At 46.3% G+C, this 23,783-nt stretch overlaps 1 protein-coding gene across 3 annotated transcripts in view; it reads right to left on the bottom strand.

Moving 5' to 3' along the window:
- HIF1AN (hypoxia inducible factor 1 subunit alpha inhibitor) overlaps positions 1-23,782 on the bottom strand; it is a 76,398-nt gene extending 52,616 nt beyond the window's left edge. The window contains exons 1-8 of one of the 3 annotated variants that reach the window (XM_007080176.3): positions 23,590-23,782; positions 23,058-23,308; positions 19,474-19,622; positions 16,938-17,083; positions 16,011-16,117; positions 15,527-15,590; positions 15,183-15,293; positions 8,791-14,376 (exon numbers count right to left, since the gene is read on the bottom strand). In XM_007080176.3, the coding sequence (XP_007080238.2) occupies positions 14,332-14,376; positions 15,183-15,293; positions 15,527-15,590; positions 16,011-16,117; positions 16,938-17,083; positions 19,474-19,622; positions 23,058-23,308; positions 23,590-23,766 (1,050 nt within the window). In that variant the 5' untranslated portion in view covers positions 23,767-23,782 and the 3' untranslated portion in view covers positions 8,791-14,331. Of the gene's footprint in view, positions 1-8,790; positions 14,377-15,182; positions 15,294-15,526; positions 15,591-15,719; positions 15,898-16,010; positions 16,118-16,937; positions 17,084-19,473; positions 19,623-23,057; positions 23,309-23,589 lie in introns of those variants that run through there. The other 2 variants (XR_006209343.1, XM_042961022.1) reach the window with 2 other exon arrangements.
- Between the last annotated feature and the right edge of the window lies 1 nt (position 23,783).

Here is a 23,783-nt window from a genome sequence, read left to right as displayed (position 1 = left end):
TGAAAATCTCATTGCATAAGCTAACCTTCTCCTACACGCACGCGCGTGTGCGCGCGCACACACACACACACACACACACACACACACACCCTTATGCCCTCTGGGGGCAAGAAAGTTCCCCCAGAAGCTCTTAAGGAGCATCCTCCTCCCTCTTACTCAAAAAAAAAAAAAAAAAAAAGTTAGAAGGCTGAGCTCAATGCCTCATCACAAATCACAAAGCATGGCTGCCCCCACGGGGCTTCACTGAGCATCGCAGTCTCCATCATAATGTCTTCTTGGCCCCATCATGACAGAACAAACCTCAATCTCCAGTCCTCCAAGAAAACGTCAATGTACTCCACCTCAACCTCTCAGCTTCTTCCCCTCCCAGTACGCTCTAACCCCATTCCCTTCAACACATTACACCCAGTGCTCCAATACACCAACACCCCATCAAGTGGCCCCCAGCCCTAGTGCCAACACTCCAATTCCTCTATAGCCCTCAGTATACCCAATCTTCTCAGTTCTCAAACATCCATTTTGAGCTTTAATATCATATCCCCATCTCCAGACCCATCTTCCTTCTCCATCAAGGCTACAGTTATCTGGAGAGCAAGCCTGTGTACTCTTGCGAGCCCAGCCCGACGATCCCCACTGTCCCTCCTACAGGCTCCAAGAACTAATGCATATTAACTAGGTCACCTTCCATGTCCTAGGTCAATTTCTCAAAATGTGGTCAGAGAACCATGAACATCAGAATCACCTGGGGAACTGGCTAGAAAAACAGGTTCCTGGGCTCCATCCAGAACTACTAAATGACTGGTGGTGGGGTCAGAAATCACATTTACAATCTTGTCTCATGATTCCTACACCGGTTCAGAATCATTGCCCTAGATGCCTCATTCAATCTTAACAACTCCATGAACTTGGCATTGTTATTCTACTTCAGTTAAGGAACCCAAGACATATAAAGCTTAGGTAAGTTGGTGACAGTAACACAGCCAGTCACTATGGGGGATTTGGGTTCACCCCGGATCCCACTGTGATGGAGTCCTTGGTGTCCCAGGAACCCTCCTGCCATAGAAGCAGCCCTCTGCAGCTTGTGCTCCGTGCCAGGGCAGACAAGAGGTCATGTGCGGAGTAGCTCAGGTTGGAGTATGTGGCCGTAATAGGAGCCACATCTGGATCCCACACGTTTGTGCCCGGGCAAGCTTTTCCTCACCTCAGTCGTCTTCTTGGCCACACAGAAGTCCCAAGTCAAACACGACTAAGCTGAGTGCCCCCCGTGGGCTCCCCATAGTGGGGAGTGCGGAAAGTGCAGGTGCAGTTGCAGCCAGGCCACCCACTCCGCTCTCGCCATTGGCTCAGGATCCATGTGGAGCGAGGGCGCCACGTTGTGACCAAAATGGGGACTGCACATCCCGGGGGAGAACGATGAAAGGTGGTGCTGGAGATGCAAATGTGCAGCTTCCTTCCCACTTCACTACCCCATTTCCTACTTACTCCCATGCTGATCCCCATTCTAGACCCCATCGGAAGTAACCCTTAGTCCTCCGACTAAGAAAGGCCTGGGATGAGACTCACAGGCCAATGTCTGTGGGTACCCACAAGATGGGAGGAAAGCAGACTCCCAGATTTTTTCCCAACCTCCAGAGAAGTGCTCGAGATACACTTTGTATCTTTGTTTGGGTTCTGATTATACACCCCTGCTCTTCATCCCAGAAGCTCAGCACCCGAGTTTCTAGAAAGTTTCTGGCGGTAGTCAGGCCCACTGCCATGCTGGCTGCTTGTCAAAATATTCTCATTTGTCACTGACCTCCTTTAGAAAAGAGGACCCAGTATTCCAGAGGTGGCCTGACAATCTGAGAAAGCAGTGGAGTGATGGCCTCCCTTGATCTGGCTGCTTTTTGGTTAATGCAATTCGTGACTGTATTAGAGGTTTTAGCAGTCACATCACATGGTTGACTCCTATTGAGTTTGCAGTCAACTAACCCCCCCCCCCCACCAGGTCTTTCTTCATGAACTGCTGTCAAGCTGGGCCCGCCCCCCGCCCAGTACTTATGTCATTGATTTTGTTTTAACCTAAGTGCAGGACTCTACATTTATCCCTGTTAAATTTAATCTTGTTGGTTCCAGCCCAGTGTTCCAGCCTGTTGAAATCATTTTGAATCCTGACTCTCTCATGCAAAGTATTAGCTGCCCCCTCCCAGCTCTATCACCTGCAAACTTGATGAACCTGCTGCCTTGGTCAGTTGTCAATAAAAATGTCAGACAGGACACAGGCCCAGACTGATCCCTACAGCATGCTGCTGGAGACTTCCCTCTGGCCTAGGAGGACATGGATCCATTAATCAGCCCTCACTGGGTCTGGCTCTTCACCAAGCAACATGACCATTTGGTTCAGATGTTTCTGCTATGTCTACAGATACTGTGAGAGGCTATCAGCTGCACTGGTGGAAATTTCTCTTGCCCCAGGCTGTGACCCCAATATCATGACTATGCCCTCTTTCCAAAGTATATAGTGCTATTTATTTAATTGTAACATTAGGAGATTACAGGCCCCCAGTGGTGCTCCCTCCTGTATCTCTTGTCTCTGCAGATATTTCTGAGCTTCAGGATCTCCCTGAGTTTAAGCAACTATTGCCATTTCCTATCTTATCACCCTGTGCCTTCTGAGACCCTATCCTCACACCTAAGTTCTCTCCCGTCTTCTCTTCTGCCTTCACATATATGCAGTAGCCTCCCTCCTCTAAAAAGCTACTAGCTGCCTCCCTAAACTATGGTTGGCCTCTGCCTCTTTCTCTTGAAAATCCAAAACTCACCTCTCATGTCTCCTGAACTGTCAGTAATCTTCCATACCTCAGGCTAGAGAGAGCAGGTATAATCTAAAGCAGAGAACCCGGGCGGGGGTGGGGGGGGGGGGGAGGAACCCTCACACACCAAACCAAAGTGAGGCTGTGGTCAAATTATAAAGGTGATCAGGAAATTCACAAGAACTGAGACATGATTTAAGTGCCTAGGCAAAATGTCTGGGCAAGAAAAGGCCTGGAACTGGTCTGGTCATAGAAAAGAGCAGCAAAACAGGGAAGTCTGAGCCTGGAAATTTCTCACATATTTCCTAGAGGGGCTGAATCCCGTCCTGGGACCAATCCAGGTGGGAAGACAGCCTAGCTGGAGTGCAGACAAGAACAGAGAGGAGGTTGGGGCCTGCACTTTTCCTGAGCCCTTACCCAAGGCTATGAACCAGATGTTGGAAACCTCAGAACCTCTAGTTCAGGGGTCACATGCTTAAAAATCTATGGGGCCAGACAGGTCACAGAAATGAGACAAACCAGGGATAAACCAGACAAACCAGAGACACAGTGACTATAGCAAACTGGAAGAAACACCCCCAAAAGAGTGGCAACTACTCGGCTCCAGCCAATTGTCCTATAAATTTTATTGTCAGATCTTTTGATTTTCCAGACAGGCCAAAATCTGGCTTTTTAGATGGAAATTGATTTTAAATGCTAATTAAAAAAACTTTAAGAAAACATGTCTGTATTTCTGATTTGACCCATGTTGGCCAAATTAACTGCTGCCAGTTACCTGGTACTTGGAGAGGCTAAAGACTTGGCTTTGTGATAATACTACATTCCCTGAGTTTTCTGATATCCATATGGGTGACTTTTGTGTAGAGAATATTAGTTTTAAGATATTAGTTTTAAAAGGTATATTCAACTTTCAGAGTTACATAAACCTTAGTTTTGCTTATGAAACAAAGGAGTTTGGTTGAATGGAAGGTTAATGTATTTGATTTCCTCAAGTGCTTCATTTATCTGACTGAAATAAACCTTCCCAAGCACTTATTATGTCTCCAATAAATTAAGTTTATAAATATAGCAAATCTTAAATCATTTAAAATGTTCCAAAACTATATAGAAACTTAGCAAGATTTCAACATAAGATTCAAGCCTAAATAAATTACTCAACGCTCTTTAATACAAATGGCACAGGGGCACCTCTGTACCTCAGTCGTTTAGCGTCTATGGATTTCGGCTCAGGTCACAATCTTGCGATTGTGAGATGGAGCCCTGCAACAGGCTCTGTGCCAAATGCTCGGAGCCTGCTTGTGATTCTTTCTCTCCCACTCTCTTTGCCCCTCCCCTGCTGGCCTGCTCTCTCTCAAAATAAATAAACTTAAAAATGAAAAAAAAAAGTATAGATTCCTTAAAAGCAAATGTAGTAATGCTGTGGCTTTGATGTTCTTAATTAAACACTACTAGCCTTCATTCTAAGTCCTCCAGTGCTAAAAGATGCGTGCCTACCTATCAAAGAGGCAACTGATGCTGCCCCATATAGTTTTGAGGTCACCTTCTCAGATGGCTGAAGGTGTAAACCAGAAACTCTGGTTGGACCAGTGACTGAATTGTAAGATGGGACCCAGAAAGTCCTACTTGTAGCCTCTGGAAAGCCCTACCAAAGGACCTCCATTATTTAAAGAGGTGGCCACTCAAATCATCCCTGAGTTCTATGCTCTTCAGTACCTAACTGCATTTTCTCACAGAAGACCAGAACCCCAACTGGGCTACCATATACCCTGGTTGGGGTAATGCATATCCTTGGCTCTAAAAACATCTAGAAGTCTTTCCATCTTGAGGCAGCTGGCTGGTTCACTCAGTAGAGCATGTGACTCTTGATCTCAGGGTTGTGAGTTCAAGCCCCACGTTGGTCATAAAGATTACTTAAAAAACAACAACATGTCTTTCCATCTTGAGGATAACTGCTTTCTTTTTATATTCTTCCTTTCTGAGAGGACCACAACTCTTACAGGTATTGAAATGATAGCTGGATGAAGGCAAGACATCTTCATAACTTTGACTTTTAGTCACTATTCCTAAGGTTCTTCTGGCAGAACTCTGGTCTTCTCACCCTTAGTTCACTCTGTCCTCCACTCCATACAGCCTCTGCTCGAATGGCTTTCCCTCTAGCAGTCAGCACCCACCTTTTTTTTTTTTTTAATATGTTTTAATATTTATTTTGAGGGAGAGAGAAACACAGTGTGAGCAGGGAGGGGCAGAAAGAGAGGGAGACACAGAATCCGAAGAAGGCTTCAGGCTCCCAGCTATCAGGACAGAGCCTGATGCGGGGATTGAACTCACAAACTGCAAGATCATGACCTGAGCCGAAGTCAGACACTTAACTGACTGAGCCAACCAAGTGCCCCAGCACCCACCTTCTTTCTTGAAATTCTCACCTCTCAACGTCACCCTTTGTTCATCCACCCCTGTACCAACTCAATAATGAGAGTCCCCGTACTGCACCCTCAACACTGTGGGATTGTGCCCCCTTCTCCACAATTCTTCCCTTGCCTTTTTCTTGCCTTAAAGGGCAACTGATCTCACCCTAGAAATCTGATATTACTTGTTCCTATTAAGGTATGGATAACTGAGACACTTTTATGCTGGGTAAACTGAAGCTTTCTTGTCTAAGGGGAAAAGAAGTGAAAGAAAGGGAACAAACATTTACCGGGCACTTACTAGATAGGCACTAGGCGGTGAGGCAGCTCATTCATTCCCAACAGCCACATGAAGAGGCCTGTTAAGAAACCAAAACTCAGAGATGGTAAGTTATCTGACCATCTCAATGCTGGGAATGGTAAAACCAAGATTCAAACCGAGTCCATGCCAACTCCAAAACTGCCCTTTCTCACCACACTGCTTTTTCTTCTTTAATCAAAATCCTTCCTAGTCAAACATTGGCAGGATGAAAGAACAGTGTACTGGTGGGAAACGCTGCTTTACTACTTCCTCCTGAAAACGTGGGAGGCTCTACTCTGTGAACTGTTGCAATTCTGTAACTCATCCATTCTGGAAACGCTCTCCTAGACCCTCACCCCAACAACCACCCAACAACAAACACACAGTACTCTGTTTAGACGGCATTTTCATGTATACTGTCCCATCTACACTGTAAGCAAGGTAGTAGCAGTATTAGCCAATTTTAAATATGAAGACTGAAGCATAGACACAAACATCCCCAAAGTCAACCAGCCTGTGAAAAGTACATCTACATGTAGGTTCACTGCCCTTGAACCTTGTTTTCTTTTCACTCAGCCAGTGTCCTCCACAGACACTCTCCTGTCCCATTTCCTCTCTCCTTCTGGGAATTAGGTGGTAAACTAGAGCTTAGGTCTCTGCTTCTGTTCCCCAAGACCCCGTCCTGGCAAAACCATCTTTGTCCCCAGCCCTTCCTCCCACAGACATTCAGGCTCTTCCAAAGCCTTATGATCTTTTCCATTTTGCTCTTCCACCAAGCCATCTCCTGTGAGATTCTGCTTCAGGTGTGGTATCCTGAGTCAGTAGGATCCAAAAGGCCCTGCTGCCAGCAGTTTCCTTCTCTCCAAATACTAACTGAACACCGTTCAAAGACACTCGGGTCTTCATAATAAACCACTTCCTAAGTGCCCACACTGAACTGGGTATTTTTACAACATTCCCACGTACTCGTGTAACAATATTGCAAGCCATGTGCTATTTCCCAGCCCTCACAGGTGAAGCAGCCAAGACCAAGAACCCTCAACTCACCTAAGGATGGAAGCGGGAAGCAGCAAATAGGGATTTCAAACCCGGGAGGCACATCTAATGCCTCTTTTCTTATTAAGACATCACACAAACCCTTGTGAGATCAAGGACCACAAACTGACTATAAAGTGGGTAGGATGTTGCTCAAACACCACTGTCAAAAGCTCACTATTTGAAAACTTAGAGGGAACCTTCTTAAGTCCATGGTCCTGCTGCCTTTCAACTAGTATGGTGGCCTCTGCACCAATCTCCTTGCCTCAAAGTCCCTGCCTGTGATGCCGCCAGCTTGCACACACCTTCAGTGCCTCTTACCCCTTGGCAGCAGTTCTGACATTTTCTACTGTCACTGCCATTGTTTTAATATTATAGAAGAGAGATTCTGGAAGACCATTTCCCAGTGATGGTGGTGTGATAGGGTTCTGTGAATCAGGTCACCGAGAAGGGGCAGGGACTCGTAACATAAGCAGGAAAGTTCATACCTCTGCTCTGCTCATGAGTTGACAACTAGACTTACCCTGAGACTGGAAGCAGGACCTGCTGCTGGAAAGCTAGATGAGGAAGAGGTGAAGCCTTTGAAAGACAGAAGGGCTGACGCTTGCTATCAAATAGTCACTCTGCTAAGCCTTTCTTTACAAACCGTATTTCATACAGCCTTGACAACGTAGTAGTTATCCCCATATATATGAAGGAGTTACAAGCAGTCTGTCATTTTGCCCAAGGTCATACAGAATGACAGATCTAGGATTCAAAGTCAGGTATGCAGAGCCCTCATTCTCAATCACTACCCTATGTTGCACTATACACTTTATATTGGAGAGGTAATAAAAACCTAGCCCAGATATAGCTTACATTTTGGGTTAAGGAGTAGAGCTGCCCTTAAGGACCAAAGAGAAGGCTTTCAGGGCCCGGAGCCAAAGAAATCTAGAAGTGAAGAGGTGAATGCAAAGCGACTACAGAATGGCCTATAGTCCAGGAATGACTTGGCACAAGCTAGAGAGGGGTCTTCTTCACCCATGGGGCTGGGGACCAAGGTTAGAGGCAAGAGGTTGTGTGTGGCTACAGAGGGGGCACTACAGAGAGGCTCAGCTCATAGTGGGGAGGAAGGGAGTGGCTCAAAGTGGGAGACAAAACCTAAGAAATCAGGAGGATGTCAGTGTGGAAGAAGCTGAGAATTCCAGGCAGCCAGAATATACCTCGGGCTGACTTCTGAGTATCCAGCATCTCTTCCAAGTAGGGTGGCAGAGTGGCTCCAGAGGCCAGAATGCAGACAGATTTCTGAGAAAGAGGACAGTGGAAAGGTTACAAGGGAGCAAGTCCAATCCATCTGTACTCCAAGACAAACTTGGGCCAGCCACCAAAATGATTTCCAAAGATTTCTGTGGCTAACCAAAGGGTTTTCTTCTTTTAGGGTCCATCATCTGGCTCCTTTCTAGGTGTTATTAACAGAACCCTTAAACATGGAGGAGCAGAGGGTTTGTTTGGGAACTGGGAGAGAAGCCAGAGAAGAAAGGTATGCCTTTCGCTACTCCCCAACCTCTGGTTAACTTCTAGATATCAGCTTAGCCTATGTTATTTCCTGCAGGAAGCCTGCTGTGAACACCTAGCTTCTCCTTTGCACATCTGTAATGTTAACTGCCTGGTTGGTGCCCCCACTGAACTGAGAGCACACAGGCACAAACTAGCACCGGGTCTGGAACAGAAATGCTCCAGGGCACTCCACAAATGGTAGCTGTTAAGACTCTAGTCTGATATTTTTCTGGATTCTCTTCTAAAAGCCCCTCTACCCCAGAGCTATCTTAATACACATATAATTTAAATACAGCGAAGAGCATGGAATAAAACTGAACCAAGGAGGTCGGACTTGACTGCCTTGGTGTCTCACAGTAGGAAACTGGCAAGAGCTTCTACAGGGGTGATGGAAACTCTTTCAGATGCCCTCACTCCTCACATAGCGTAAGGAGAGCTCATACCTGATGACTTCTCACCCTGGCCTTGGGCTGGTGTTGAGAGTGGTAAAGTCTGGCTGTCTAGACAGAAGGCATCAGGCATTTCCCTGTTTCCCTCCTTCTAGGACAGGTTTGGGTACCAAAGCCCTTCTGTCTGCCTGCGACTCGATGTGGGTGTCTCCAGGGCATGTTCCTTGTTCTTTCCTATGGTTTTCTTGAGAGAAAAAAAAAAAAAATCACTGGAAATCTGCTCACAAATCACTGAAATAAAGTTTCTGAATAAGTCACATAATAAACGTAACCACCACCACCACAGCCATTTATTAAGTGCTTGCCAGGTACGTGCTAAAGCTTTACAAACATCATTTCAGTTAATCCAACAACCCTGAGGTAGATGTTTTCAACACTCCCCCTCGCCCCCCACACATATCATTGTAATTGAGGAAACTGAGGCTCAGAGAGGTAAAGTCAATCAACAAGGTCAAACCTGGCTGATAAGTGGCAAAGCTAGAAATCTGAACCGGAACCAAACACATCTGACTCCAAAATCCATGCTTTAAAACACTATGCTAGGTTGCTTCTATTGGAAGGTAAGGACACATGCCCCTTCCCAAAATACTACCTAAAACCCAGACTTCGGGTGGGGAAGAAGGCAAGGCCTAGTTTTTCTCACTTCTTTAATCAGTTTTTGTGCCTAAACACTTGGAGGAGTGGAAAGACAATCTGGGTAAGCTGACCACTGGTCCCTCACCTGCTATCCCAGCTTCCGTGGCTTGTCTCATCTAAGACCTTCGCTCCAGACACAAAACTACTCAACATGCTGTTTCCGTCCCAGCAAGCGCTGAAATGCGGAGACCAGCCAAACTTGGTGACTCAGAGCACAGCCAAAGATATCACAGACCAGGAGACATCCACAAGATGACCACAATCCCTGAACTGCTTGCTGGACCGTAAGGCACACAGATGCATTCGGATGGAAACACAAAACTCTGCTTCTTCCACCCTGGCTTGCCAGGCCTGGCCCCACTCCTGGGGATTCTCCTACCCAATCCCTCCTCATGATTCTCCGTTATCCAAGACTCTGGGTACCCTCCCCTCACCCATCTTTGGAGGCGCCACTGGCCATAGATCCTCAGGCCTCATGGTTGCTAGTGTCTAAGGCCTCGTCCCCTAAAAACGCACCAAAAGTGCTCAGTCTCCACTAAGGACCCCAAGACCTGTGAGGATTAAACAGATGGCTGAAGACTAGCAGAAGAGCCACCAGAGTTAGAAAAGCTAAACAGGCTACACAGAACGAACAAAGGAATGCTACGTGGGCAGAGTAGGCACAGAACAAACAGACTAACCGCAGGTCAGAAGAGAAGATGACTCAAACATGCTCAGGGCTGATCCCAGGGAGAGGGATCCTAGAGAAACTCTATCCCAACACTTGCAGCCATGGACGTAGCTTTTGAAGAGAGGGCAACACCCGTTCAGGAAAAAGGCCCTTGGTGGAGACTGGACAGAGGGAGGCTGAGTAGGAGAAACTGGAGGAGCCCTGAAAAGGGAAACTGGAACATCTCTTCAATGCAGGAAGCTTGAGAGGACACCAGAGAAGTCAGCAGGGACTGGAGAACGAGCACCGAAGGTCCCGGAAGGACAAGAACAGGGTTGAAAGCCCAGGGCCCCTGGAACCCCATGAGCCACTTCTCAGTGCACCCCGGCATCCATCCTATTTGGGTAAAACTAGTCACTGAGGGCCATTCCCTGCAGCCCTACTAAACTCTGCATCCGATCTGGAAGGGTAGAAGCCACAGAGGTAGGGAACTTATCAAGGAAGAGAAACAGTCCTGTCTGCGAAGTTCACATTCTGACAGGAGACAAGGAACCACCCTTTTCCCCAATCTTTGAGGGAGCTTCTAATCTAAGGAACCCACCACATACAAGTCACAAAACTGAGGAACAAATACCAACTAGTGCAAATTAATACAGTCCCTGAAGTTTGAAGACAGAAGAAGAATGAACACAGGTACCACAGAGACCTGGGAAGATCCAGGTTGGGACTGTCCACACCTTACAACTCAGCCCACTGGAGGTGATCTCATTACCTGTTCACATATCTGGGTGGGGCCTCAGTGCCCTCCACGCAACTACTACGGCTGAACTGACTGGGAAGAATCAACATTACTCCCTGGGGAGCCCAGAGGTTTGCTCTCTACTGATCTTCCTCATCTCTCAACAATCTCTCATCTTGTCCTCACAGGGCGCACGATTCATGGCTTCAAAACCGCTGGTTGTTTCATGTGGTTTCCTCTCCAACTAAGTAGAAGCTCCTACAGGATAAAAACTAGGTTTTCTCCACACCCTGTAGCGTTAGAACATAACGAATACTTGTCACAAGAAGGGTATCTGGGGTGTTGAATTAAAAAATTTTTCCACAAACAGCATGTCACAACTATTCTGTTGTTATCCTTTGCCCTATCACTTGCAATGGACACCCATCTCTCTCTCTTTGATGGCTCATGCCTATACGTGTCCATTCCTGTATCCACCTCAGGCTGGGGACTGGGCCCACCTAGCCTGTCAAGAAATATCAGCTCAGTCGGCTCGTGGGAACAACGAAAGGGTACGTGGCCCAAGAGTCTCTGGTGGGGGCAGAGGGAGGGCCTCCCCACACTGGGCTGGCCCACTGATAAGGATCCTTCCCCTCTCTGTCTCCTAACAGATTCAGATTAATGATCGCTCATTCCTAATTGTCAAATTTCTTTTCCTTCATCCTGTGTCTAATCACCAGTGACAGAAACCATTACGCAAATGAGAGCAGACGACTTCCCCCAACTGTTCGCGTTGGTAAAAACCTTGTAATTTAGAGCTCTGATTTGTACGGGAAGCTGGTCTCCCCCAGGCATCCTGGGCATCTGCTCAACTGATGCCCAGAACAGCCCCCCTCCCTCCCCCGAACTCCAACCCCCCAACAAATATTTGACTTCACAAAACAGTAGTTTCCTGTGTACCTGCTGGTATAAAAATGGGAGCCTGCAATATGGCTGACCTCCATTCAGGCCCAAAGGCCCACCTTCCCTTGGTGTGTCTGCCTCTACACTGCTGGCCAGCACAGGAGTAAGCAACAGAGCAGGTAAGTTTCCTCAGCTGCAAGGAGAATTTGAGCCCGAACAGCCCTAATCTAGGTAAGTGAGGGAAGGAGCCTAGATCTCTTCCTTGGGGGAAAGGGAAGCAGCAGAACATGAATCAATGTTCTTAGTTATTATCTAGAACTGAACCTTCAATCTCATAGGTGCAGACGTGTGCTGGGAGAAATTATGGGGCCCATTCAAGGACACACAAAAAATGCACTAGGATCTAGAACTCCATTTCCCCACAGCTCCTCCCAGCACTCTGCACTCAGAACAGGGCTTCCCAGTAGTTTTCCCAAGAGGTCTTTAGCTGGAGCCCAGAAGAGCTTTTACCCTGAGCTGTATCTCATGCATCTTCTTGGGCACTGCCCAGCGGGGTGAGATCCGAGGATGGCTTGTAGTGCAGAGGAGGAGGAAAGGTAGGAGAACCAACAATTTGGTGGAAAGGGAGCAGGGGGTTTGCAGCCAAATAGCACTAGGTTTAAATCCTTACTGCCATTAATCACTGAAACTGCTCTAAACCCATCTCTTTAGCTGTGAAGTGAGAATACCCACCTTGCAGGATAGTGAGGAACAAGATAAGAGCACTAGGCAGGTGTCTAACTATCAGGGTCACTATTATATTATCCATGGATCAGGACCAATCCTATAAAGGATCCTCCCCCTTGGTAGCCTTAGGTCAGACCTGTGTCAGCACAGCACCCAGCAAGGACCAGCTGAGTGGCACATGCCTCCTGCCGTACGTCACCCTCATCTTTGAGGGCTGAGCCAGGAATGCAGCAGACCTGCTAAGGAAAATGAAAATAATCTATCTTTCAAAGTTTGACTGTGGTCAAGTTTATCATCTGTCTGCCTTATTTTCTTTGCTGCGCTCCTCTTTCCCAAAAGAGATAGAGGGATGGAGATCACTGCAATCATATTTTCCAGCATTGGCTATATTTGAAAGAACTACACTTGAGAAGGTACCGTGTTTGCACACCCACGCTGCACCAGAGAACCCCGGAATGGGGCACTACAAATAGACGCCCCTCCCCAAAATACACACACAGATGCACACACACATACACACACCCTCTCAGTCCATCAGTGCGCTGTAACTGTAAACTGAGCTTCGGGACTTAGAGCCACAGCTCAGACACTGAAAGTAAACCTTTGGCAAAAAAAAAAAAGGGGGGGGGGGACAAAATCAGTTTTCCAACTCCAGCTCCTCTTTCCTTCCAGGAAGAAGGGGCATGGAGATGGGACTGGAGGTGAGAAGACACAGGGCCACCACACTGCCCAATTCCAGGGGCCCCAGTTCCACTGAGTCACGTGACTGATGGCCCTTCAAGTGGTGCAGTGCCCAGCTATAAGCTGCGGCCCTGACACGGGTTCCCACAAGTAACAATGAACAGGAAAAAAAAAAAAATTCCACTTCTGTGCTCCATCAGTTGCCCTGACTTTCAAGAGTGTTTGTGGAACATTACAGTGGGGTCTGGCAGAGGCGCTGGCTTTAAGAGGCAAGGCTACATTTTTGTCCTTGCCCTGAGGTGGATGACAGTGGCAAGTTAGCTGCCTAAGCTTGACCCCATTTCATCTACTCAGCCAGGAAGGACTGCAGAAGAGGACGTGGCCTGGGGAGTGAGGGTCACAGGGCCTGGACGCTCTAGCCAGTCAGCCTCAGGCAGTTTGCAGTGAGACCCGAAGAGTGTCCAATGGCTAAAACTAAGTATAAAAGCTTTAGGCTAGGTCAGGCGGTACTTCCCTGGGGCTCACACTGTCTGTCCCACTGGACAAGGTTAAGCAGTGGAGAAACCTGGTAAGCAGAGAGGCAGGCCAGTGTGGACACACACACGCATGCACACACACACCACACACACATCCACACACACACCACACACACATCCACAGAGGCTTATACCCCTAGAACCTAGAGAAGCCACTACAGGAGGACTCCCTTGGTACTCAGCACAGGGAGCCAAGAGCTGGTGCTGAAAGAGAGAAGCTGTATGTGTCTGCAATTTGGAACTTATACATAATCCTCGGTTCTCGTATCCCAAGGCTGTTTTCTATGTATGGCTTGAGCTTAAAGGTCCGAGTCAGAACCTTGTCTAATTCTCTCACAGGAAGCCTACCTAGGCTCATAGAGGCAAGCCTCCCTCTCACTTTCCCCACGAAGAGTCCCGGTGGCCATTCCCACCCAGCCTAGAGCCTGACTCTGCGAAAACTGGAAGGAGGCAGACTGACCTGATGGTCAGGAGAGCTCTGGCCCTGCAGCCCAGGTGTGGTGGGCGTCCAAGACCATCTCCTCTCTCTCAGGCTGAGGCACTGAGGTTGCAGGAGACAGGGCTGAGAGCCAGCAGCGCCATCCTGACCCAGGAGAAAGCAAGAAACAGATACATACATGCGTGTGCATGCACACACACGCACACACATCCTGAGGGTGACAGACTGACACACACAGATGTGATGACAACCAGAAGCTGGGACTCCACACACTGAATGCAGGACCTTAGGGGGCAGAGAGGGAAGATGCTGGGGCACAGAGGCAAGGGCAAGAAGTCCCTCCAAATGGGAGTGGAGTGCCAACCACCCTGCCTTGCCCCAAACACCTGCCTCCAGGGCCATGGCAAGAGTCCAGTCCATTAAGTGCAGCGTGCAATACTAGCGCCTGGAGTCTCCTGTCCTCATCAATGAAGCGGTGTGGACGGGCTAGCAGTCACCTGGCAGGAGGCCTCGACTCCTGGCAGGCTAGTTGTATCGACCCTTGATCATTGTGTTCAACAAGGGCCCCACCTGTGAAGAGACATGAGGAGCCAGTCAGAACTGCCTGTCCCCTGGCCCTGGAACCAGACGTGGTGTGTCTGGAGGCATTCGATGTCCAGCCAAGGGCAGGGACAAGGCTTTCAATCTTTAAAACCCTCTAACCTACTCTCTTCCTGGAAAATATTCCAGGACGTGGTCCCCTCCTCTGGGTCCATCTTGTAATACTTTCCCTCTCACAATACCTTATAAGCAGCACCAAACTGACAGGTCAGAGGAGCCACCCAAGAGTGCCTGCATGTTTCTTAAATGTGATTTAAGAAGGTTAAATGCCTCTGTATCCTGAAACGGTCACCTGCAATTGGGGCTGGTGCCACCTCCCAATCCCACAGGTCCTCTGCATGCTGAGGCTATCCACAGGAAGAAGGCAAGAGCATTACAAATACCTCCCCTGGGTACCCATTGGGCCACTGGCACACCTGTGTGGGAAGCAGGTCTCAACATTACCTAGAGCAGCCTTGGCACAGCTGGGAGAATGTGAGGAGATGCTTTACTGCTCGCTTTCCGTTCCAGAAGAATCCCCTCAGGGGTCCCCAGCTGGCACACAAGCCCCACGGGGAACATTACCACTAGCATGGAACAGATTATAATTGATCCACCAGTCAAGCCCAGCTCTCACCAGAAAACAAAGATTTTCTGAACACACCCATAACCTCTATGGAGAGAAAGGACACCAGACACTGAAACAGAGGAGCTATGGAGAACGTGACACCAATCCTGACTTTTCTTGGTCACTGCCCACTGGGCCACAGGAGTGCCACCTTGGGGCAGCCACATACCTCTTGTGGGTTCCCCAAGGCCTCTCCAAGCATCTTCTCAATGTTTCTCATTATGGCCACTTTCTGATGGGCTTTGAGAGGATATTCAATTCTCTTAGGGGTGGGGGCCCCCTGCAAAGGAAGCAGCAGCTCAGGAAATGCCTTTAGCAGCAGGCTTCAGTGTAACCCACCGTTCTAGAAGCTTCTTCCCTTTTAAGAAGCCCAGTTCAATCCCATCCCTCTTCATCTCCCCAAAGACCTGGGAGTCACTTGCAGAGATAGCGAACCTCCCCACCCTGCCCCCAAATCATTTATTACACCTACCTCACCCCAATCCCATCTAGGGGGAAAAAACCCATATTCACCTTATACCAGAAGTTCACAGTGATGGTAATCCCCCCATTTAGTAATGACTCTATGTGATGCCACCTGCAAGAAAATAAACATGCTCCTGTTTGCCACCAATATTCTTTAGAGAGAGGAATGGAAAAAAGTGGTAAATTCCAGCTAGGGCAAATAACAAGGACGTTATCATTACACTTATTCTGTGAAACACACCCGGGACCAGAGGCAGTGGTGTTCAGTCTCCAAATACAAAAGAGCCAAGAACAGTTTCTCCAGCCTCAAGCCTCTGGGATCTCTTTTGACCTGAGGAATTGTCATCTTGTCCTAGAGACAGGGAGGGTTGTCATTTCCTCCATGTTCAGTACGCTCACATCTGGATATGCCAACCTTCCTGTAGATCAAAGAAGACCAATCCTGCCACAACTCAGAAGGGACAAGATACAGTTTTCCAGGGAATGGGAAAGAAAGCTCCCAAGAAGCCCCCAGTCCTAGCCCCCTCCTCACCAGTACATTGGGATGTAAAGAACATCACCAGGGCCAACCACTGTTTCATAACCAACCACGTTCTGGAAATTGGGGAACCTCTCGTAGTCAGGATTGTCAAAGTCCACCTGAGAGGTTCAAGAGAAAGAAAAAAAAAAATCAGTCAATCACCAAATCTTTATTATTAACTATGATGTACTAGTTTGGTAGTCAAAAAAAAAAAAAAAGATGGCTTTAAGAAAAAAAGATGTGTTTAGAATTCATACCTGACAGAAGATATCATACAAACATTAAACACATTCTCTCTCTCTCTCTCTCAAAAAACAATGTTATGACAGGCCATGCTCAAAGATTAAGTGATAAAGAATCCTGGGCCTCAGTGCTCCTGAGATTAGAAGCCAATCATCACAGCTTGCAAGTCAGAAAACCTACTCATGGCCTGCCAATATGAGGAATTAAGGATGCAGCCTTCAACCAGACCTTCTGAAACTTTCTCCCACACACGTTCTAGCCAGCAAAAACTCCTACATTAAGTGGCTAGGCAGTTTTCTCAAGAAAGGAGAGGACCTCTCTGGTTGGCCATAAAATCAACCATATACTTCTTTTAGATGCAGTAAAGACAGTAAATGATATATCTCAATTCTATTCACCCTTCTCCTTATCAAAAAGAACAAGCATCCACGACAACAGAAAACAATTATTAAACCCAGTGGAGACATACACATTCAAACAGGGTAACCAGAGTCCACAGCATCAGTGATGGAGTTTGCCCTCCGGAATTGCAACAGGACTGTTTATCCTTATATACATTTGGGATCACCACAAGGGCCTGGATGATGTGAACTATACTGTAAAATTATCCTGAGTTTATCCGTGGGGAAGGGGAAAAACATGCCAACCTTGTATCCCAAAAGAGTCCTATACCCTCCTCAGACCACACAAGCTCACCTGGCTCTGTCTGTCACACGGGTGATGAACAGGATATGGGTACAGGCATTCAAACTGATCCGGAGGGAATAAAATGCATCGCTTGTAGCCTTTTATCTGGGCAAAGAAGTTCTGCTGCTCATCATAGTGAGCAGGTGTCACATTTCCTGTGGGAGGAAAGACAGGTCTTATTCAGAGCATTGGCTCTACTGCATAGGCTGAAACTCAAGGCCCAATGCTGGAGAAACCCAGCCTGCCCTCTCAGCTAAGGGTTCCCAATCAAAATTTCAAGCAGAATCAGGGAGACTGCAATTACAACTCTCAGCAAATTCGGTGTTGCGCTTTCAGTGGGTAGTAAGTTGTTTAGAAACCATCACTGGCTAAGAGTTCACCATAAATTGGAGCAAAGCAAACTTTCATAAATGATGCTTCTGTCCTTACTAGAAGCAGCAGTGCATCAAGATAATACTCACAAGTCTGGCAAAGTAGTATACTGTGCATACTAGTACCTTTCTTGACTATGGTAAGAATTCAAGAGTAGGAAACTAAGAGTTAGAAACAACCGAAATGACTGGCATCAACAACACACACATAACTTCTTTGATGGGATTAACCGGTCATTCCAAGTTGTATGAGTATGTATTTGCCTGGAGTAGCTCTTCTGGAGCTCAAAGATTCTCAACCTTTGCTCCCACTTCAACACATCTACGGGACGCAACACTTCTTAGAGCAACAGTGGGGCTGTTAATTCTCATGAAGGAATCGGGAGAGTATATCGGATTCCTGAAGAGTGTTGTATAATTTTTATAAAGCTAATAACTTTATTTTATTTTATTTATTTATTTTTTTATACTTACTTTGGAGAAACAGAGTGAGACAAAGTGTGAGCAGGGGAGGGACACAGAGAGGAGACACAGAATCTGAAACAGGCTCCAGGCTCTGAGCAAGCAGTCAGCACAGAGCCTGCTGCGGGGTTCAAACCCACAAACTGTGAGATCATGACCTGAGCCAAAGTCGGACGCTCAACCGACTGAGCCACCCAGGCACCCCTAAGACTAATAATTTTAAATGCCAACTTTTGGCACTGGGTGGCTCAGTTGGTTGAGTGTCCAACTTCAGCTCAGGTCACTATCTCACATTTTTTGGGTTTGAGCCCCACATCGGGCTCTGCACTGACAGCTCAGAGCCTGGAGCCTGTTTCAGATTCTGTGTCTCCCTCTCTCTCTGTTCCTCCCTCACTTGTGCGTGTGCGCTCTCTCTCTCTCAAAAAATAAAAATAAAAAATAATAAAATAAAATAAAATGCCACCTTGAATTACTTCTGCCTTAGTGTATATACGCTCCATCTACTCTTTTGTAACTGGGACCTCATCTGTTGTTTATTCTTTGCACAATCCTTGGGAGCTGAGGGGCCCTCTGCAGAGCATGAAGGTTAGAAAACACTCCCCAGGTCAGCCTGGGTGGGCCAAGACAGTCGCCCTCTGACATGCTGAGAGTTCATGTGCATCGTCAAAGATTTGCTCTCTCATCTCTACCTGAGGGATCTGCTTCTGTGCACTCTACCAAAGGACAAGAAGGCAGCAGCAAAACTCCTAGTTAAGTAAACTACAATTGGCTCCTGCCAGGTCAGTCAAGAGTTGCTTTCAAAGGGGCAGGTTAAGGATACAATCCATAAGCTGCAATGCTAGAAATCTTTATTAACACTGGCAGCAAAGAATCCAAAACTGAAGAAAGGACAATCAAAGGAGGAGAAGAGACTTCAGAGCCCAGTGGTGAAGGACAACAAATAATTACTTCCTTGTTCAATACAAATTATTCACCATTTACTAAATACCTACTATGGGCGTGGCCTTCAGCTAGTGCCAGAAATAAAAATAAGAATGAGACAACGACCCCAGCCAGTAAGCAGCTCTCCATCTTCTGACTAGAGTTCAAAGGTTTCTCCTTTTATTCAAATGAGTAAGAAAATAAAAGAACGTATTCACATATTTGCTTGTGTATGCATAAAATCCACTAGCAGGATACACAAGCAACTAATAACATGCAGATGTCTCCAGGGAGCGACACAAGAGGCTGAGAAACAGGAGTGGAATAGAAATTTATCATTACACACCTGTTTATGCCTTTTGAATTTAATTCCATAAATATATTAACATTCAAAAGATAAGGTTCAATTTATATTGAAAAAATAAGCTTGCCTCTTCTACTGGGATAAAAATCTTCTGAATATAGACAGATCAAATAGAGAACAGCAACCTTTTCAGGAAGATCCCTAATATCTGAATGTACACACTCATGAAGCAACTGAGGAAGGGAAAAGAACTCATTTTCTTTTTCCAGTGCATGAAACAAGCTTACTTGCTTAACATACATCATGTCATTGAATCTTTAGAGTTATTCATAAAATATTATCATGTTCCTTTTACAGATAAGAAGGCTGAAGTTTAAGAAAGTTAAGTGACTCGTTCAAAGTCATAAAGCAAATGACTGGTGAAGACAGGCCTTGAAATCAGGTTTGTATGACTCTAAGCTATGCTGCTTTCTGAAAGATTTCTTACCTTCCATGCCAATGAGCAGCAGGTTGGATGTCAGCTGTCCCCAACCACGCTTTCCCTGTTGTTTATTAATCCAGTTCCAGTTAAAACCCAAGAAGTCCATGACAATCTTCCTGCCCACGGTGTCATTGAGCGTTTGCTGCAGATACAACCTATGTTCCCCGAGAAGAAGATCCCATTAGTGCACGTACACAGTCCCTTGGCATGGCCTCTCCACACCTGGAAATCCAAATCCACACCTGCACCTCCCACAGAACAGCTGCAGTCATGCAAATCTTAACCAAGACAGATTCTCTGAAAACTGAATCCTTGCCTATCCTTCTCTGAGCTCTGTTCAACACCAAACTTACATTTCAAAGAAGTGATTCTTTTTTTTAAAATAAGCTCTATGCCCAATGTGAGGCTTGAATTCACAAGAGTTGCGTACTCTACCAACTGAGCCAGCCAGGAGCCCTTAAGAAGTGATTCTTAACCCTTGGTGGGTCACAGCATAAATCTAAGAATCTAAGGAAGGTTTCCATAAAAATGCACATACACACAGAATTGCATAGATTCCTCAAAGCCTACTCATAGAGTCTAGAATGATTAATCAGCCTTGTTCCACAGACTCTCTGGGCCTGAGACATCCTCTTTGGCCCTCGATGGCCATTATGGTAAATCGTATTACTGTTCACCAAGAGCTAGTTCCCTCCCTGTGGGAGAGTTAATTCTTCTGTACCCCTCTTGAAGCCAAGCTTGCTTATTTAACTTACTCTGACCAACTAAATGTCCGCAAAAATGACTTGTGTTGCTTCCAAACTGTAATCTGAAGAACGAGCATACACTACCACCACATCCCTTTCTCTCTGCTAAACAACTACAAGGTTTCAGATAGTAGCTGCTGGGGCAATCTGGGTCCCAAAATGAAAAAAAAGACGTAAGAGCAGAACCTCGACATGAAGTGTGGATAGAAATGCAGCATGACTATTGTTGTTATAAAGCTAAATAAACCTTTGCTGTTTCAAGTCATTGACTCTGGCTTGAACCCTAGTTTATCTTAACTAACTGAGCCACCTCTCTGTAGTAGCCTTCTACAGCTGAAGGCCTCATCAGGTTTTCTGCAGACCCAGGGCTCCTAATAACCGTAGAAGATCAGAAGTTACTTAAGGGATACGAAAACCCAGACACACTTGATCAAGCCCCACAAGAAATATTAATAAAGGGGCAAACATGAAGACAAAATGCAAAAGCCCCATCCTAGTCCTGAGACCATTACTTCAAAAGGCATATTGGGTGCCTGGGTGGCTCAGTGGATTAAGCGTCCAACTCGGTTTTGGCTCAGGACATGAGCTACATGTCGGGCTCTGTGCTGCTTAGGATTCTCACTCCTCCTCTCTCACTGCGCCCCCCACCCCGCCCCGTCTCTGTCTCTCAAAATAAATAAATGAACTTAAAAAAAAAAAAAAAGCTCAAAGGTTTCTTAGTGCCTAGAACGAGAATGTTTAAGACAATATTAACTAGAAATCTTGACAAGTTGTAAACACTAGCGATCTTTTGGGGGACAAGGAACCCTCAAGACTCGAATGTAACCTTCAGACTCTCTCCAGAGATTATAAAATATATATTCATATAAAAATTTTGCCAAGTAACTTTGAAAGAGGCAGAACACTCACCAAATGTGAATCCAAGCAATTCCTATTATAGCTGAACAGTAATTGGTCAAAAGAGCTCAAAGAGGAATCTCAGAATTCCTAGAACCTTAACGACCCGTACAATTACACAATGGAGTTGATTGGTGATAAAGTCAGCTGGTATGGCAGAACTTGCACAAAGAAAGAAATTTTCCTTGAATCACCCATAAAGTACAGACTACACTCATAGCTTATACTTAGGCAAACTGCTCCCCCTAAGGGAAGTAAGAAACTTAAAGTGTCTAATTTTAAAAATTTGAATTAGGGGCACCTAGGTGGCTCAGTCGGTTATAAGCACCTGACTCTTGGTTTCGGCTCAGGTCACGATCTCACGGTTCCTGCGTATGAGCCCCGCGCTGGGCTCTGCACTGAGAGCACGGAGCCTGCTTGGGATTCTCACTCTCTCTCTGTCCCTCCCCAGCATGTGTGCACATGTGTCTAATTTCAAGCTCCTTCCAGTACAAATGTTCATTTAGTGGAATTACACTCCAGCACCACTTAAACGCCCTCTCTCCAAACGTTGGGGTATGTGTGGATGTATGCACACACACGTACACGCTATGTTAAATCTGAAGAAACTAATGTACAAGATGATTCAGCTACAGCAGCCTTTGTAAGACATAAAGAACAGATCAATCATGGTTGAGATCTTGGAAACTCTTTTTGGTTAAAGTTCTATCATTAAGATAACTGCAAAGTATCAGGAAGCCAAAAAAAAAAAAAAAAAAGACATTTTGAATCCATTCACTCAGCCATATGCTGCTAACAAAGAGTCAGGAAAAGAATTGAGGCAGGAGACTAAAGAGAAACCCAGAGCTGGATACCAAGTGTGCGACAGAGATGATCGTTCCCATGACATACTCAGTGACAATTCCTAGAAACAATGTTATAGCATGGAACTGAATTCTGTCTGGGACCTACCTCAGACACTGTCTTCGTATATTAGAATAAGAGGAGAAAGTGTCACTTCTATGTGTGTCTTGTGTTTGCTATCTCTGGTACAATATGAAAATCTGTATCAACCCCTCCCCCATTGAATCTGATCTTCCCTAATCTAGTGGATCCTGGTATCCTTCACCCCAGAATCATGAAAATCTATAAAACGTTCCAGTTTCAACAGTCCCCAGCCAGCCCAATATTTTAGGACACAGAATACAAACTGGCAATCTCAGGGCTAAATCCAATTGAGTTGTTTTTGCTTGTTCCAACCCCCCCCCCCCGACCTGCAGCATTTTTAATAATTTGAATTAGGGGCACCTAGGTGGCTCAGTCAGTTATAAGCACCAGACTCTTGGTTTTGGCTCAGGTCATTATCTCACGGTTCCTGCATTTGAGCCCCGAGCTGGGCTCTGCACTGACAGCACGGAGCCTGCTTGGGATTCTCTCACTCTCTCTCTGCCCATCCCTAGCATGAGTGCACACACGCTCTTTCTCTCTCCCCAAAAATAAACTTAATAAAAACAATTTAACATAAAAACATATACAAAAAACAAAAATGTGAATTAGTTGCCCACATTTAAAAGTAAAAAAAAAAAAACACCAAACATTTAAATAAAAATCTTGATTTCTGGCTTTTCTTGAAAAATGAGAGTATCTGGCAAACCCTGAAACTGCACTCCCAAATAGAAACAAGAGTCAAGTAATGACTTCTCACTATGAACAGGGCATATGCATTCAACTTCACTGTAGTTTTCATCTAAACAATTTCACTCGCTTTGTTCACCTATCTGACCCTTCCAGGCAACTCTCCCACTTTGTAAAGACGACGAAGAACTTCAGAGTTCCAATTCAAATCTAATAAATTCTCTCATCTCTCAAGCTAGAGAACTCGTCCAACTCCTCTATATGCTCAAGCAGCTACAAGAAAGGAAAATGGATGCCCCAGATTCAGTGGGAAATCATGATCTGGGAACTTACCTCTCTTCCCCTCCTTGCTGCTGTATATCCTGCAGTTTCTCAACAAACTCATGAAATTTCATTTCCTCCCTGTTGGACTTGGGTTTAAAGTTCTGGAAATTAGCCATCTTCTTCTCATCGTAGTACAAAAACTTGTGGGTGCTGGCACTGTACACAGAGAAGTCTCCGTTGCCAATGTTCTCCTGCAGATATTCAAGGTCCCATTTCAGAGCAGGGTACACAAGATTTGTGTCTGTCAGCACCACAGGCTCCTAAGTGGAAAAACCAAGTGAAAAAAACAAATGAAGTCATCCCAAGGATTTGGTGCATTGTTGTCTCATGACTCCAAAAACTTTCCCACTTCAAAATAATTTCTACTGTGAACAAGCGCGAACCCCTTAAGGCCCATGTCTCCTCGCCTCCCTCTCCATCTTCCCCTAGGTCCTAGGCGACAGCCCAGCCAGTCCCCCACATCCATCACCATTCACCTTTGACCTCTCTTCTCAACCTGGTCCCCTCCCCCTCCCCCTTCGGGCGGGGCCCCGCCCCCTACCTCATTCTCGATAAGTTCCTCCGCCCGGGGGTCGCTCTGACTCAGACGCGGGATGGGCCGGGTCGGGAAGCTATAATTGCGCAGTTGGGACTCATCCCAGGCTGGGCCGGGGGCTTCAGCTTCTTCCCGGGGTTCTCCAGAGCCCGAGGCCACGGCCTCCGCTGCCGTCGCCGCCATCTCCTTCGCTACAGACT

Source organism: Panthera tigris, chromosome D2 (genome assembly GCF_018350195.1).
Source record: "Panthera tigris isolate Pti1 chromosome D2, P.tigris_Pti1_mat1.1, whole genome shotgun sequence".
Classification (NCBI taxonomy): domain Eukaryota; kingdom Metazoa; phylum Chordata; class Mammalia; order Carnivora; family Felidae; genus Panthera; species Panthera tigris.
Note: the sequence above shows the minus strand (reverse complement) of the source record. Positions and strands in the feature narration are given on the sequence as shown.